The 17,010-nt window shown below is 39.8% G+C and overlaps 1 protein-coding gene across 1 annotated transcript in view; it reads left to right on the top strand.

Moving 5' to 3' along the window:
- pmfbp1 (polyamine modulated factor 1 binding protein 1) overlaps positions 1 to 17,010 on the top strand; it is a gene marked incomplete at its 5' end in the record, with an annotated part of 101,838 nt that overhangs the window by 54,196 nt on the left and 30,632 nt on the right. The window contains 7 exons of the mRNA XM_081358467.1: positions 6,550 to 6,750; positions 6,827 to 7,057; positions 8,599 to 8,829; positions 12,077 to 12,199; positions 13,388 to 13,484; positions 14,792 to 14,961; positions 15,045 to 15,270. Of these exons, the coding sequence (XP_081214593.1) occupies positions 6,550 to 6,750; positions 6,827 to 7,057; positions 8,599 to 8,829; positions 12,077 to 12,199; positions 13,388 to 13,484; positions 14,792 to 14,961; positions 15,045 to 15,270 (1,279 nt within the window). The remainder of the gene's footprint in view (positions 1 to 6,549; positions 6,751 to 6,826; positions 7,058 to 8,598; positions 8,830 to 12,076; positions 12,200 to 13,387; positions 13,485 to 14,791; positions 14,962 to 15,044; positions 15,271 to 17,010) is intronic.

Below are 17,010 nucleotides of genomic sequence, written 5' to 3'. Positions count from 1 at the left end.
CTCCTCCTTCTAACAATGTTTTAACAACATGGCCAAAAGGTTGCTATAACTACATTGTGTGGTGAAGGTTGTTACAGCGTTGTCACAATGTTGACATTGAACCACCGTTCAGGGCCATTGCTTAAGGTTGTGCCTAGGTTGTCTGGACAACCACTGGACGACATATGTACTTGTCACTGCCCTGAAGCGCGAACATCAGCCTTTTAAACTTCAATTGACCATTGGGCCGTCTCTCATTCTTCATCGAGCAATCCATACGTGAGAATTGCGTTTAATTTACCTCAGCTAAATAAGATACGTAATTATTCAAACAACCTACAACTTCCTTGTCTAATGTGACATTTATTTGAACATCTTCTGGTCAGGTATGACAAATATTTAATAACTTTATGCCAAAAGTATGAAGCCAAAATGACTTTAATGATGAGTAATTGATTTCAGCGCGTAGCCTATTTGTTGCATGTTAATACTTTTTCCTTTCTTTTTTTTTGGAAACGCACAGAGAAAAAAAATGTTTGTAACTGCTCGCACAACTGTTTATTTTTTCCTTTCATTTGTCATCTCATTCGTTTCTTTGCTAAATTTTCTCATGTCTGCTCATCCTAGTTAACGTTAATCCACTCCCTGTTTTGTTTTCTCACAAATGTATGACTTTTGGAAGTGCAATTTGATTACCATATGCAGTTTTAATAAAGTTGAATTAGGTAAACTTCTTTGTCATTTTTACTCTTCAAAGTGTACACTTGTAGATGTTGATTATAATGAATTTACTGTTAGGCCCATAAATAATAATAGGGATAAACAATATTTAAAAAATATCAAATTTTTTAACATAAGACTAATTAAAAATTAACCACAAAACATGCTAAATGGGGGATATCTATATCTAGCATAAAAAAAAATGGCCAGAACGTCGTCTCTCAGTTGCTGAATGTCGCGCAACAACGTTGCTACAGCCCTGGCGCGTCTTACAATTCTACGTTGTTACAATGTTGCGAGCACGTAGACAGTGATGTTGCCATAGCAAAAATGCAACGTGCCACAGACATTGCCACAGCGTAAATGTGTTTGCTGGGTAACTACTTGTTAATACTATAGTAACTACTTGTATCTACACTGCATAACAACCAAGTCGTCTGTCGTTGGAGATAACGCAGTACAAGAAACATGAGGTACGTAATCAGATTACTTTTTTAAGTAACTAGTAAAGTAATGCATTACTTTTTGCGCTGGGTGTAAACATGAAGGTTCTTGTAGTTTTAGACTAATGTGAGCAGACATTTACTCAACTCACTTGCATAAAAACAGATTTAGTATTCCACAAAATGAACAAAAACTGTGAAATGCAAACTCAGTATATTGCGCAAACATGCAACAAAAAGGACACCCGACTCATCAATTCTTGACAAAACATTGATTTTTACGCAAGGAAAACAAACGTAAATGTAACATAAACAAAGAAACATGTCAGGGCACTCACATAGCGCCGACCGTTGAACACCATGCCATAGGCAGTCGCCCAAAACAACCTCCCACGTGAACAGTTTCAGCGACAATTAACTCTGCGTCCAACAAGGTGTAATCAAGGCCACACCCCCTCCGAATGGCACATAAAATCACACACAAACCACACGCATAGCCTAGAATTTTTTTTCTTTTTGTGTTAAGCTTTCTCTTCCAGCGTCCTATTCTGCGATCCAGAATGGCAGCAGCTGAAAGGTTTGTTTGAGCGGCGCCCTCTACTGTACAGGCGTGAATTTACATTTCCTTCAGCCTGAGGCTTATTCATTTCACTTTTGTTGTTTACATCTTTAGATCTTTTTAATTTTTTAATTAAAAAACAACCAAGCAAGTCCAACTCACGTGAGAAAAAAGTAACACAAAAGTAACAACATTACTTTCCATAAAAAGTAACTAAGTAACACAATCAGTTACTTTGTTAGGGAGTTACACAGTTTAAATGCTTGCGCTCTTTAAAGCTGGGTAGATTCTTGTTGGCTGAAAAAAAAAAAGTAATTCCAACAAAGTAGTTTGTATGTGTCATTATCGTTATAGTTGGGGTTGGACAACTGTATTCATTTCTCACAGGATTAGAACGTCAATTAAAACTTTATAGTTATCGCCCTTGATGGGAATGGGCCTCAAGGGCCAGATTTACTAAACGGGGCAAATAGCGTGAGAGCGCAATTTCAAAACAGCGCCGATGAGAGTGGAAAGTTCTGTGCGTGATCTACTGACGACGCGCACATTAAAGAACACAGTTGCAGTCAGATCATTTCCATAATGACCAACACAATCTACCAGGTAGCGTCTGGTTTAAGACTTACTTTTTGGTGGCAGTGCAAACACCAGTACATTGCCGAGCGCAATTCATTTAAAAACTCTCCTCCCATAAATTTTGCGCATGAAAGGGAAACTCCTACAAATGCATATGCAATAAATTCAGCTGCAAAAATAACCCTGTTCACGCCTTTTCAGCGCTAATTTTTCACTGCGTGTCTTTAGTAGTTTTTTAATGCCAAAAGAGGGTTTGGGCTGGAGTAAGCTATTAGTAAATCTGGCCCTTAGTGTCTTGTTGGCAAATTTTACACAAGCAGTCAACACTGATTTTGTTTGCTTTATCTTTCGCAGTGGCATTAGATTATCATAGTAGATTGTTGTTTCAGCGAACGCTGACTGCTTGTCTAACACTTGAGGTCCTCTAGAAGATCCAGTTCTGCCACAGCGAGCATCTCAACCTCCTGCTGTTTGCTTCACCTGATAAACACTTGATGCTGATCCGTAGAATTTTTAATCATGAAGCTCAGCTCAGCTCTTTTAATTTTGATCGATGACTCCGTTTATCCTTTACATAACACATTCCCGTCTCTGTTCTACCGCTCCACCTCTCTCAGCATCCCTCCGCCTGGTATGAAAATGATATTAGAAACTAAATGAGATTTGAAATTGTGTGTTTGACAAGTGACTTGATGACAGGGTTTTATTGCAGGGCCTGATCCATGGAAATTTTATGCTAATAACACTGCTGGCCAACCGATCTAGTACGAAATTAATCAGTGGCGGAAAAGAACGAGAGAGCTCCATAAAATGGGTCTACCCTTCCTCTCTCTGTCTGAGTCTCATCTGAAATAGCCATGGGCTGTTGTCTGTGTGATGAGTTTGGGACTGAAATGGGGATTTTGAAAATTACACTGAGCTTAGCACTGATTCATGCTGTAATGCCGCCACGCAACACACTGCCGTCAACTCCCTCCAGGGACTCGAGAAGGTGCACCCTCTAATTTTGTGTTTACGTTGCTCTGGCCCATATGTCATCTTGGACTTATACTGACACCTAGAGGTGTGGATGAAGTGTCACAGAAAAGCTTTTAGTTAATAATGTCATTATTGTAGAAATGCACTATTCTCAGTCAAGCCATGATTCATTTATTCTACAAGAGAACATGTAAAAAAAAGAGGGGTTACAGAGATAAAGTGATTTGGGGTTAGATAGCTGGTCATGTGAACATGTCCACTCCATGTAAAATAAAACATTTTATTAGGCTACTGATATACTGAAAAAGCTCACTTTTCAAAAGTCCTATTGTATGAGCCAACTTGTGTTTACTTCTCCGAAACGGTCATTCAGTGTCCTCAAAATATTTCATAATTGAATTGTACACAAAACATTCATCCATTCATTCATGGTCATTTTTCAGTAAAAAACACAAATTTTTTTTTTTTTGGTTAGTGACAATAAAAGTATGATTCAATTTTACATGGCCTTGCAAGGCTGACTGGTTTAACCCTCTAGATTTCATTCAATGCAACTGAATGAAAATGTTGGTGAAGTTCCATTGTTTCATGTTAGATTAACTTTTAATAATTGGAATTACATTCAGAATGATCCTGGAGTGTAATGTACGTTATCAGCTAACCAATCTGGACCATGGAATATTAATATTAATAATAATATTGAGAATCAGCATTTAACCACACTTTTTCCTGTTTATAGGCATTCCCATGCCATATGTGTCAAAGCTGCTTTTCTGTGCCACATCTGCAGTGTAAATCAATTTAGTTGGCCAATCAGGCATCCTCGAAGGATCAATTGTCCTAATATTTCTTGTGGTTGTCAAGCCCTTCCTCCACTATACCACCTTTTTCTAGCTTTCATCAACTTAAGAAACATTCATATGCTCTCCTTTCCTCTGCTTTCTTGCTTCATTTATCCCATTCATCTGTCAGTAGTTTTCCCATGTGCATGTCCATGCGCCTCCTCCCGGCTCAACTCCAAGAAAACAGAAGCGTAGGTGAATCACTAATGGAGTCATTATCAGGTTCCACTCGTTTAAAACAACACAATTAGCGCCGCAGTCTTAATGATGCTTGCAAAGGGAAGTTCAGTGCACTGAGGAGACTCCATCCAGGGCCTTCACCAACCTAATAAATCACGCAAGTTAACTCGCAAAACTAATATACCGCATGTGTGTGCGCACAGTAGTCTGTGTGATTTATTATTTTCACCCTGCGAGACATCTGTTACAGTGCTCCTTATTTTTGTAATGCATCATCAGCCAGGGGAAAAAATAATATTATCCAATCTGGGATCAGCTCTCTCTGGAGTCTAATAATCTAATGTAGAGCTGCTATCAGTGAGCCACCACAGACACGCTTCAGGGAGCAAACAGGCTTCGGTGATTTCTGTCTCAGAATCTCTAGCATTCATTATATATGCCAGTGTGTGACTGTAGAAGTGAGTCTGTAATAATAGGATGGTTCCGACCATAAATTATATTCAATGAGCTGCATTTGAGGTGTACTAATACTAATTAAGGAATATCACACACATTAGTGCTGTTGTACTGAATATAAGAACAGGTAATTGTATACTACAGTTCTGTGTAGAGGCGTTGTGTGCGCTGTCTAAACAAGATGCTTATTATAGTTCTAGACTAAATGCGAGCATGCATTTACTTATCTCAAATGCAGAAAAACAGATTCAGTATTCCTCAAAATGAATAAAAACAGGTAAATTGCAAGCTCAGAATATTACGCAAATCTGCAACAATTAAATATGTTCAATAATACAAATGTCTCACTTTATAGACTAATTTCTTTGTTGATGAGCTTCAATTATCCAAGTCAACCACATAAGTAAACATTTCTTTAGATAAGCATCACATTTTTTGTCTTTTCTTGCATCCTATTCTTCTGCGATCCAGAATGGCAGCAGCTGAAAGGTTTGTTTGAGCTGTGCTCTCTACTGTACAGCCGTGAATTTCACTTTTGGCATGAAAGGGCCTTGACATTTGCCAAAAATATATCTATTTTGTTATTAAAAAACAAACAAGCAAGCCCACCCCAGGTGAGAAAACGTCACGTAAAAGTAGCATTACTGCATTTCTCTCCATAAAAAGTAACTAAGTAGCGCAATTAGTTACTTTTTAGGGAGTAACACAATATTATAATGCATTACTTTTAAAAGTAACTTTGCCAACACTGTCTGAAGAAATTATAGTGAGTCACTTACCAGCAAAGTATTACAAGTGTGTATATTTGTTCTTTGCTAATAAAAATAGTGCCAGAAGAAGCCAAAGCATAAAAATTTGCATGTTTTCTTGGGGTTTTTTGAGATTTTTTCAGATTTTCGCAGCTGGAAATGGCTGAAATTTCTGTACCTTTGGCAAAAATTTTAGTAATTTGTGGCTGAAGAGTACAACTAGCAGTAAACATTTTTGTGCATAAATACTGAAATTGAAAAGGCAATGGTGACACCAGCACAGAAAATCTACAGCGAATACATTCACAGATGTTGCTGTGAGCATATAAGACATGCTGCTGCTGCTGCTGCACATGTAACATACATGATTTAACCCCCTTAGCAGATCTTTACATGTGGAGCTGTGCTATGTAGATAATGATGTGTTCGCTACCAAATAAGTTAAAGACATATCAGCCTGCGCCATCTAGAGTTTCATGCCAGAACTAGGTATTGAAATATTAAAAAAAGTGCATATACAGTAAAATAATGTCTAATCTATTGGTGAAATACGGCAATAATAGGATTAGCAAATATTTGCCCCAATGTACAATATATTCTGCATTGTATAGTAGTTTAACAGTCTCATTAAACCTCTAGAAACTATTATTTCAACCCACACATTTAACACGTAAACATAAACAAGGCATTGGATCACTTGCGAAGCCATGTCTCTCACGCGGTTTCACAAAATGAATGTCCATTTTTATACAGTACATTATGATGTTCTGATGCCTAAATTTACATTTAATAAGTGTATATTAAATAATATTTTATATATAATATTTGAAGTGTTTTATTCGTTTTTAGTGTTTAGTTGTTTTGACATAATCATACAGAACTTTAATATTAGAATATAGTTATTGGCATAATGCTATCGGACAGAATTTCAATTTCAGTGCATCACTAATCCGTTCTGATTCCACACCGCTCACATACTCTGGTCTGGGACGCCACAAACACAGACAAGCAAAGTGATGTAAACGGAAAAATTACTAGGTTGGTTTTTGGTCTTGGTTCTGTGTCAGTGTATAGGTCAAAATGAAGAGCTGTGTGATCTGCGTGAGGAGATGCAGCGCTGGCAGCAGGAGACCCAGGAGCAGAAGGAGAGCCGGGTGAAGGAGGTGCAGGACCTTGAGAGAGAGCTGCAAAGCACACAGAGTCTCCTGCAGCTGCACAGAGATAACCTGGAGAGTCTGCACCGACAGCAGAGAGACACCGAGGACGAGGTGAGGCAGCACAGCCGACTTCAGTTTCACTATATCCCAACTTCTGTTTCTAAATATAAGTGTTTGTGTGTGTCAGGCCTCCTGCAGGGAAGCAGCTCTCCACAGTCAGGATGCAGAGATGGTTCAGCTGAAGGCAGGTCTACTGGAGGCTGAGAAACTGGCCACAGATGCTGAGGCTCGACTACAACCTCTTAGTGAATCCCTCGAGTTCTGCAAACACAAGTACCAGGCCTGCCTCAGCAAGATCGCCCAACTAGAGAACGCTCTGCTTAGCCGAGAGGAGGACCTGAAAGATGCCCACAGTCAGGTTGGTACTTAAATTAGTCTTAGTTACCTTTAGAATTAAGTCTGCATTGCAACTAGTGATGCACAGTATATTGATATTGACTCAGTCATTACCATCCAGTACGGGGTCAGTACAATATATATATTTTTAGAAATTAATACTTTTATTCAGCAATAAATTGATCATAAATGACAGTAACGACATTTATAAGGTTATTAAAGATTTCAAATTAATGCTGTTCTTTTGATCTTTCTATTCATCAAATTATCCTGAAAAAAGTGTCACAGTTTCCAAACAAACTGTTTGTTCTTCTTATTCATTTAAAGAGTTTTGTTGATCTTCGACTCATGAGTGTATGATTACAAGTGACAAGTGACAGCAGAAAATCAGCATATTAGATTTCTGAAGGATCATGTGACTAAAGACTGGAGACATTTGCTATTACATGAATAAATTCCTTTCTGAAATATGTTCAAATCCAAAACAATTGATAATAGTTCATATAAATACTATTTTTACTTTATCTTTGATCAAATAAATGCAGTTTTGGTGAGCAAAAAGATTTTAAAATTTTACTGACAGCAAACTTTTATTGGTAGTGCATAACCGCACAGAGAAAACATCAAATTACTGTACATCATCAGTCTCAATGTACTGTACTTGCAAACAGGGCCTAAAATTAACACTCGCCTTGTAAAAATGGCCGTTGGCAAGTACATAAAATGGTGTCACTCTATAGTTAGCCGGTAACATTTTTATAAATTCTAACGATGCATGAACGTGAACAAATGTGAACGACGCTGGGGACAGTTAACGGGCCAGCGCTGCATCGTCATGAGTTTAAGCCTTGAAAATTTTAATATTCAAGCACAAGAAGACACTAAAGGAAGCTCATTTCGTTACTTGCAAATACTAAACTAGGCTCTTTCACGTCGTTTTGTGCTTGAGCAGACAAATTCACACAAAATTAAGTAAAAAATAGTCAGTAATGTCTTAAGTGAACATAAACAGTTAAGAAAGTAAACGCATGTGTATCAGTATATTAGATCTGTGCATTCGCTCTTAAAGTGACAGCAGCCTTATATTCCTGCTGATGTCTGTGTTTTTAATGTTAAACAACAAAGGACCAAAAAAAATCACTCACTGATCTTGACTGAATAACTTTTGTAACTTTAATTAGGATTAATTTTCAGACTATGCAGTGTTATTTTACATTTGCTTTATTCAATTTTGTTACCTGAAAACTACTGTTAGACCTACCTGAAAAACCTGAAGAGCACTGCTTATTTCATTTGTATATTTGTTATATTGTATTTATTTGTGCTTCTGTTTGTAATTTGACTATTTGTTCTTATTTTATTACTGATATGATTCATATTGGTGTCAACAAAGACCAAAGTCTCAGTCACGCACTTGATTTATAAAAATCTAGCTTTCTGCAACATTTTTGAGCTACAGTACCCTGAAGCTAGAGGCTATATATTAAATTACTGAGAGCAGACATCAGTGGTGATAGAGAGATGTTTTTGTCTGTGTGTGGCTGACTGATTTGGTCTCCTCAGGTGGCCCAGAGGGAAGAGCAGGTCCTCCGTCTGAGAGCTCAGGTTGTTGCTCTGCAGGGGGATCTGCAGATACACTGCACCCAGCTGGAGAGCGGAGACGATGCCCTTGCAGCACTGAGCCAGAAGCTCCGAGACACACTGGAAGAGCTGGAGCACAGGCGTAATCACACACAAGAGTGTGAGCTGCTCATCAACACACTCAGAGACACAGCTGCTAGCCTTCGTCGACAGGTAGCCCAACCGGAAAAACCATTATAACCCATAGTGACCATGATTTTTCCAAGTAAGATCAAACATCTTGGTCATTCCTATCAAACAAATGTAGTCCTAACCCTACCTCTAATCCTAAGCATTAAGAACCACTAAAATCAAAGAGAATGAAACGATTTGGTAGCTGGGTCAATGATGAATAAGAACTTTCATGAAAACATCTTCATTATCAGTATTCTCAACACAAAACTAGATCAATATCATCATCAAAGTTCTATTACTTATGTAATTTAGCAGTTATATAAAGGTCTGCAAAATTTTAAAGATCAAAGTGCACAACAAATAAAGTTATTGTCTCCTAAAAGAAAGAATAAATTCTGAACTGGGTCATCAGCAAATTCAGTGACACTTCTTGACATCTTCCTCACATTTGCATAATGCCAGCCTATGGTCTTCATCTTCTTTGACCCGCCCACTAACGCTGTAGTTCTAGCTGAGGCCTGAAAGTGTTTGGTTCGTGTTGTTAACATGTCGAGAAGACAATTTTCTGTGCTTCAAAGGCAAATCCACTTTGCATGCACTTCCAAATGATGAGGACTCATGCTGACATTGATATTGTAAATCTGGCCCCATCATTACTATTCGTATCACTTAGTATCAAGCACTGAGGAAGTCTCCGGGGTGAAATTCAGATATGGTAATGGACGTTTCATTTTCAATACATGCTGTAAGCAGTCGACCAATTACAACAGACTGGGCCATCTGACCAATCAGAGCAGAGTAGGCTCTCGGAAAGGAGGGGTTTAGAGAGTCTGAATCCTTTATCAAACCGTTTCAGACACTGTGAGAAAAAGAAGTGATGCTGCTATGTATATTATGAGAAAATGAAAGTGTTTTTTGACTTAGATGCATGTAGATCTTTTGTAGGAGGCCTCCAAAACAAAACTAGGAAACTGTAAGAAATCCAGTCTTTAAACAAATAACAAACTCACGACACGTTCACAAACAATAACCGACAAGGACTGAACAGAACAGGAAGCATAAATACACATAGTAAATGAGGACACTAAACAGAAACAGCTGGACAAAGATGAACTAAACAGAAACCAACTAATTGAGAACGGCTAAACAGAACATAATTGTACATAATTACTGAACAAATAAAGCATAATTATTTCTTTACGATTTTCATCATGATATATGGACAGTTGTCCTGAAAAAATATAGAAATGAATATTAATTCAGTAAATGAAAACATGCTCATAATAGAAGTGTTGCATTTAAGACATTGTATGTATGTATGAATAGCATTTTAATGTATTTTTGAAACAATATTTAGATCCAAACAAATCTATGAGCATCATGTCATTGACTCAGAAATGTTTCTCTAGGAATGTTGATCCAAGAAACGTGTCCTACTTTGGCTAAATCACCATATTTTCACTCCTGTGAGCTATTAAATTGAGTATCGTGGGTCCCAGAGAGATGCTGCAGATTTGCACTATGAATGCCCCATAATGCAACAGTCTTAACACACTCATCTCCTCCCTAGAGTTGAATTCTGTTGGGCTTAGATTGTATATCAAGCCAAATGAAACCTAGTTACCACATGTACAGGTGGAAAGTGGCTTGTTAGTGCAGCTTGAGGTGTGAACACAATGGGGAAGAGAATCTACGCCACTCTGCGGGTGCAAAAGCCAATCTGAGCTTCAGATACGTTTGAGTGTTCTGACTGGATTGTATCGATCCAGGTCAGAACCCTCACACTTCATGCTATGTGCGGAGAGAGCATTTTCAGGTGTTTCATTTCCCACAGTGTCAGCTGGAGAGCTGTGATAGGCTCTCTTGAGGAATTCTGGGAGTTGAAGTTATTATTGATTTGTAGTTGTTGGGTAAAGATTGCGTGTGTGGCCCTTTCAGACAGCTCGGCTGGTGTTTAAATGGACCTGAAGTTGTTTTGATTTGCGTGTACATTGACCGGGAGGGGCGGCTGGTTGGCGTAAAGTGGAAAAGCCTGCTGGGTCTGTGGTGTCTAGTCGAAATAATGGGCATTGCTCTCAGCGGTGGAGGAACAGGCCTTGTCTACAGCCCAGCGGTGCAGTCACCTCTGTCGGATACAGTGCACACTAGGTGTGAGGACCTTCCTGCCCTACCTTCCCGTTCCTTTTTCTCCTCTAGCACCTCCAGCTTCTCCTCTCCGATGTCTATGATGCTTAGCGTCCCATTAGCAATCCCTAAACATCACACTCATGCATGCTATATTGATCCAACTGTTTTCAGTCGGGACCTCAGAACACACGTCCTTCAGCCGTTCGCCCATGTCTCCTTCCTGTACGTTTAAGCTTCCCTTAATTGCTCCCTCTTACTGAGAGCCTGCTGCGCCCCGGCATTACAGCACATAACCTTCAACAGTGTGAGAAGGGAAGTTTCCTTGATGTGATTTTTTACATCACAGTCAATCACCTCACTCTTTTTCCATCTTCAGTGGGAGCTGTCGGCAATAATAATACTCTTAAAGGAGAAGTTCACTTCAGAATTAAAATGTCCTGGTAATTTACTTACCCCCACGTCATGTCTGTCTTCCTTCAGTCGAAAAGAAATTAAGGTTTTTGAGGAAAACATTACAGGATTTTTCTCCATATAGTGGACTTCAACGGGAACGGGTTGAAGGTCCCAATTGCAGATTCAATGTAGCCTCAAAGGGTCTTATCTAGCGAACCCATCGGTCATTTTCAAAAAAAAATAAACAAAACATTTATATACTTTTTAACCACACTCAATGTAAGATTATTATTTTTTTAATTATTTCTATATTTTATGTCTATTTATTTCTTTTCTGTATTGTTCATGTGTAAGGCACCTTGAATTGCCAGTACGATATCATGTTCTATATGACCTTCCTTGCTTATTCCTATTGCTTATTATTATTATTATTATGAATATTAATTAGATGACAGATAATTTTATATTCAGTAGGCTTAACTAAAAGGCAGGTAATAGGGCGCAAGTGGCCTTTGGGGTTATTCAATATGTATATATATATTTTTTTATATATATATGTGTTCCCTAGGAATGAAACCCATGACCATGGTGTTTCTAGCACCATGCTTTACCAATAGTTACAAAAATACAGTTCTCACTCTTATCACCACATAAATTTGAATGTGTGAACAGTCTGTTGCTGTAATATGGATTTCCAGCAGGATTGTAAATCTAAAGAACTTTTGAGAGCTGAATGTGACCGATTGTGTATGTGTGTGTCTTCCAGGCTGAAGAGCAAGAAGAGACGCTAGTGAAGACACAGGCTGATTTTTCCATCTACCGGGCCACTCACATCCACTCCGACTCAGACTACGAATCCCTGCTGTCCCGCGTTCAGGAACTTGAGCAGGTGAGTGAAGCACTGTCTTTGTAGTTGAGAAAAACGCCACATGCTACACTCACATCTGCATGGATCCATCACTGTAATCTCTGCCTGTTACAAAAATGGGCTTTAAATGGACCCACCTGCTCCCCGTGTCACACGTTACTGTATGCATTGACACTGTGCAACTCAGGGACTATTTATCAGTCATGAGCTGAGGCTTTGATTGGATCCGGAGAGGCTTCGTGCAAGTTCATGGGCACCTTTGTGACTAATTGTTTGTTATGTCAGCGTGGCAGCCAGCCATCCAGCTTTAATGGAGTGTAGTGGAGCGATCCGTCAGGCTGTCAGAGAGCTCGCACGTCAGCCCAAGTGTCAGCGGTTCGTCGCACTCTACGCAAACGGCGACGTGATTTAGTGCCCTCCTCGCGCCACTGCCCACCCGCTCCCCGTTCTCAGATTGATTACCCTCCGGTCCCGCTGACAGTGCCCGCCATCTTCTGGCAACCTTTTAGCAGAGTTTTATAGATGATTCCAGCACCTCGTTTGGCTATTTATACATCTGTAAGTGGCCATGAAATATAGATTTGTCTTGACACATGTTCGAATTGGAGTGGCGAGTCCCAGCGCCTCGTGACACCTCGTTATTTTAATGGTGCCAAACGAAGGGCCCCCGACCTTGCCCGTGTTTGCAGATTATGCCTGTACTTTATTAGTTTCGCAATCAGATCTCGCTCAAACCTGTCCCGTTTGCACACAGCAGACGAGAGCATGGTATGTGTGACACACCGCTTCAGCTGTCAGGTCGACATTCACACACAACCTGGTTGCCAGGGTAATTAAGAGATGGCACCCACACGCAGAGCATCCCAGAGACTTAATTGAATGGTTAGCGCGTCACAAGCGCATGCCGCCGGATTGGAGGCGACACCTGTCAGGGATAAACCTTGTGTCGCAACCTCGGCGGGCGTATGTGTACGTGCCGCAGTGAGGATGCTAAATGAAGGCCGGGCTGGGTCGAAGAGGCGAGCGTAAGCAGCGGGCGTAGCGATAGCCTTAGGGATGGAGACAGCTTGGGGGATTCTTATCCACCTTAGGTTGGCCCCTCCAGCGCCCCGGGCATCAACACGACTGCCCCAAGGCACAGTCACAGAAGTTTGACAGCTATGTGACGACTTGGCATGTTAGTGGAGGTGTGTGTGTGTTTGTCCTTAGGCACTGTTCCAGTCGCTGGAGCGTTGCGGTCAGAGCGCCCAGGAGATGTGGGTCTGCCAGCTGGAGTTGGCGCGACACCGGGAACACAGTCCGGCAGGTGAGTGAACTCGCTACTCAGTGGCTACGTTTACATGCAACCAAATAATCCATTAGTAAACGGATTGACGTCTCAATCGAATGGAAAAGCCTTCATGTAAACACCTTAAAGGGTTAGTTCACCCAAAAATGAAAATGATGTCATTAATGACTCACCCTCATGTCGTTCCAAGCCCGTCCGTTCATCTTCGGAACACAGTTTAAGATATTTTAGATTTAGTCCGAGAGCTTTCTGTCCCTCTATTGAAATTGTATGTACGGTATACTGTCCATGTCCAGAAAAGGTAATACAGACATCATCAAAGTAGTCCATGTGACATCAGTGGCTCAATCTTAAGTTTATAAAGCGACGAGAATACTTTTTGTGCGCAAAAAACAACAAAAATAACGACTTTATTCCACTATTCATTTCCTTCTATCTAGGCGTTGAGTGAGTTCACGTAGTAAAACTGCGTAGCGCTTCTGTGTTGTGCGTCACACGCATAACACACATGACCAGCGTCGGCCAATAGTGAGCCTACGTGTGATGTACAACACAGAAGCGCTGCGCAGTTTTACTACATGAACTCACTCGAGGCCTAGAGAGAAGGAAATGAATAGTGGAATAAAGTCGTTATTTTTGTTGTTTTTTGCGCACAAAAAGTATTCTCGTCGCTTGATAAACTTAAGATTGAGCCACTGTAGTCACATGGACTACTTTGATTATTACTTATTGCCTTTTCTGGACATGGTCAGTATACCGTACATACATTTTCAATGGAGGGACAGAAAGCTCTCGGACTAAATCTAAAATATCTTAAACTGTGTTCCGAAGATGAACGGAGGTCTTACGGGCTTGGAACGACATGAGGGTGAGTCATTAATGACATCATTTTCATTTTTGGGTGAACTAACCCTTTAATCGATCCGATTGAGCTTGATCCGAATGAAATTTCGATCGGATTGAAACGGGTGGTTTATTCCTTTTCTAATCCGATTGAAAGAACATGTAAACACTTGATCGGATTGAAAACCGAAACTGAAAGGACTGCGCATGTGCAATGACGTTGAAATAGCGTCATGACGTATGACGCGCGGAACGAGCTGTTGAATAAAGTGTCATATTAGTGTCCCGTCACTCTAAAATTCTCCTTTCTCCCAGTGTCTGTGAAGTGGAGCAGATTTTAAGCTTGTGTCATATAAACGCGCACATATTTCGTGTTCATGTAAACACTACATTCGGATTCATCAATCGGAATGAATTCAGTCCGACTGAAACAAAAGTTGTGCATGTAAACGTAGCCACTTCCTCACTCGATTCTACCACAGATTCCGATCAGCTGTGTGTTGCAGAGATGCAGCGACTGCAGGAGCAGGTGAAGAAGCTCCAGGCGGATGCAGCGGGCGAGGCCCAGAGACGAGCACAAGCTGATACTCTGGAGCTGAAGGTAGCCAATCTGGAAGGAGAACTACAGGCAGCTCAAAGGCAGTGTGACCAGGTAAACAAGTACACACACACACTCACAGGTGCAGATCAGAAACGCTTTGCCTATGGCAGAATCTCACAGCCGCTCTCTCTCAGGCTATCCAGAAGAGAGACGCCCTACTGAGACAGTCCGAGGCTGATCTTCTGCAAGCGCGGGAGAAGATCCGAAGCAGGGCGGCAGAGGCTCGAGGGCTGGAAGCTGATCTGCAGAGAGCCAAGAAAGAGAAAAGGCAGAGGGAGAAAGAGTGTGTCTCGCTCAAAACACAGCTGCTTCAGCTCAGAGAACAACTGAAGGAGGCTCACGCCACTTGCAGAGACACGGGTAACACAGTGCAACACCTGTAGAGCCCACATGGTGGACTGCCATGATGTGAATAATTGTAAATATATGCTTTATTGATATCTTCGAAAGATTCTCACCTGAAAGTGCAAATGCAGCAGGCCCAAAAAGTTTTTAAGCCACCCTTAAAATGAATGACATCGCTTTGCCAAGTGGCAATCACTTTAAAGAAAGGTAGCACATCTTTCATGCAAGTCTTATGAATAGACGCGATCGCTTTATATGACAAACAGATGCAAACATTAATACACACAAAATTGTAAAATATTGTAAACAGAAGCTCAGAGGTGCTTGCTTAACAACCATGAAAATTCATGCTGGTACAATTTGGTCATTTCAGCAGGGCAATAATTTTCTCTTGATTTTGCAAGAGAAAAGCAATTGCATTTAAATCTGTGTGAAAGTGCGCGTGGGTTTGTCAGAGTATGTGTGTGCACCTGTTTGTGTTCTCCAGCAGTCTGAGTGTCCCGTCTGAAATGAAACAGCCCATCAATTCAGAGCCTCCAGCCATCAGATACATAAACATTTTAACACGCCATTGTGGGAATGATGCTTATTAGAAACAATCAGCAATATATATCATTGTAAACCCTGGAATGGTATATAAAAAAGCAAACATGGACTTTGTGTATACACTGGTTTTGTGTATACACACACACACACACACACACACATATATATATATATATATATATATATATACACAGTGGTGGCCAAAATTATTAGAATGGTAAGATTTTTTTATGTTTTAAAAGAAGTGCTCATCAAGGCTTCATTTATTTGATCCAAAATACAGCAAAAACACTAATATTGTGAAATATTTTTACAATTGTTTTCTATTTGAGTATATTTTAAAATGCACTTTATTTCTGTTTTGGTAAAGCTGAATTTTCAGCATCATTACTCCAGTCGTCAGTGTCACACAATCCTTCAGAAATCATTCTAATATGATGATTTGATGCTCAAGAAACAGTTATTATTATGAATGTTGAAAACAGTTGTGTACAATTTTTATTCAGGTTTATTTGATGAATAGAAAGTTCAAAAGAACAGCATTTATCTGAAATAGAAAGCTTTTGTAACATTATCACTACGATTCAAAAGTTTGGTGTCAGTTAGAGTTTTTTTTTTTCTTTTCTTTTTTTTTTACTATTATTGATTCCTGAAAAAAATTATCATGGTTTCCACAAAAATATTAAACAACAAAAACTCTTTTCAACATTGATAATAATAAGAACCATTATTAATAATTGAGCACCAATAATAAGTGATAATAATTCAGTCGTAAATTAGCATATTAGAATTATTTCTAAAGGGTCATGTGACACTGCAAACTGGAGTAATGATGCTGAAAATTCTTTGCATCACAGGAATACAAAATTTAAAAACATTAAAACAGAAAACAGTTATTTCAAATGGTAATATTTCTCACTATTACTATTAATGTTTATACTGTATTTTTGATCAAATAATTGCAGCCTTGGTGAGCTTAAAGGCGGGTAGGTGATTTGTTCCAGAAACATTTTTGTTATGCTGGTTGAAAGGCAATGATACGATGTCCTACCTGCCTATCAACGTATGTATTTCCATACCTCCGCGCAGACATCACACGTCATCAGCGCGTTTCAACCGAAACAGCAGCCACCTTTTACAGGTTACACCTGAACCGAGCTTATGCTGCGTTCACGCCATAATTCAGAAGAGATGGAAACCTGTGACGTT

This window comes from Scardinius erythrophthalmus (genome assembly GCF_964197995.2).
Source record: "Scardinius erythrophthalmus genome assembly, chromosome: 2".
Classification (NCBI taxonomy): Eukaryota; Metazoa; Chordata; class Actinopteri; order Cypriniformes; family Leuciscidae; genus Scardinius; species Scardinius erythrophthalmus.
This window is presented reverse-complemented; position numbering and strand designations above follow the sequence as displayed.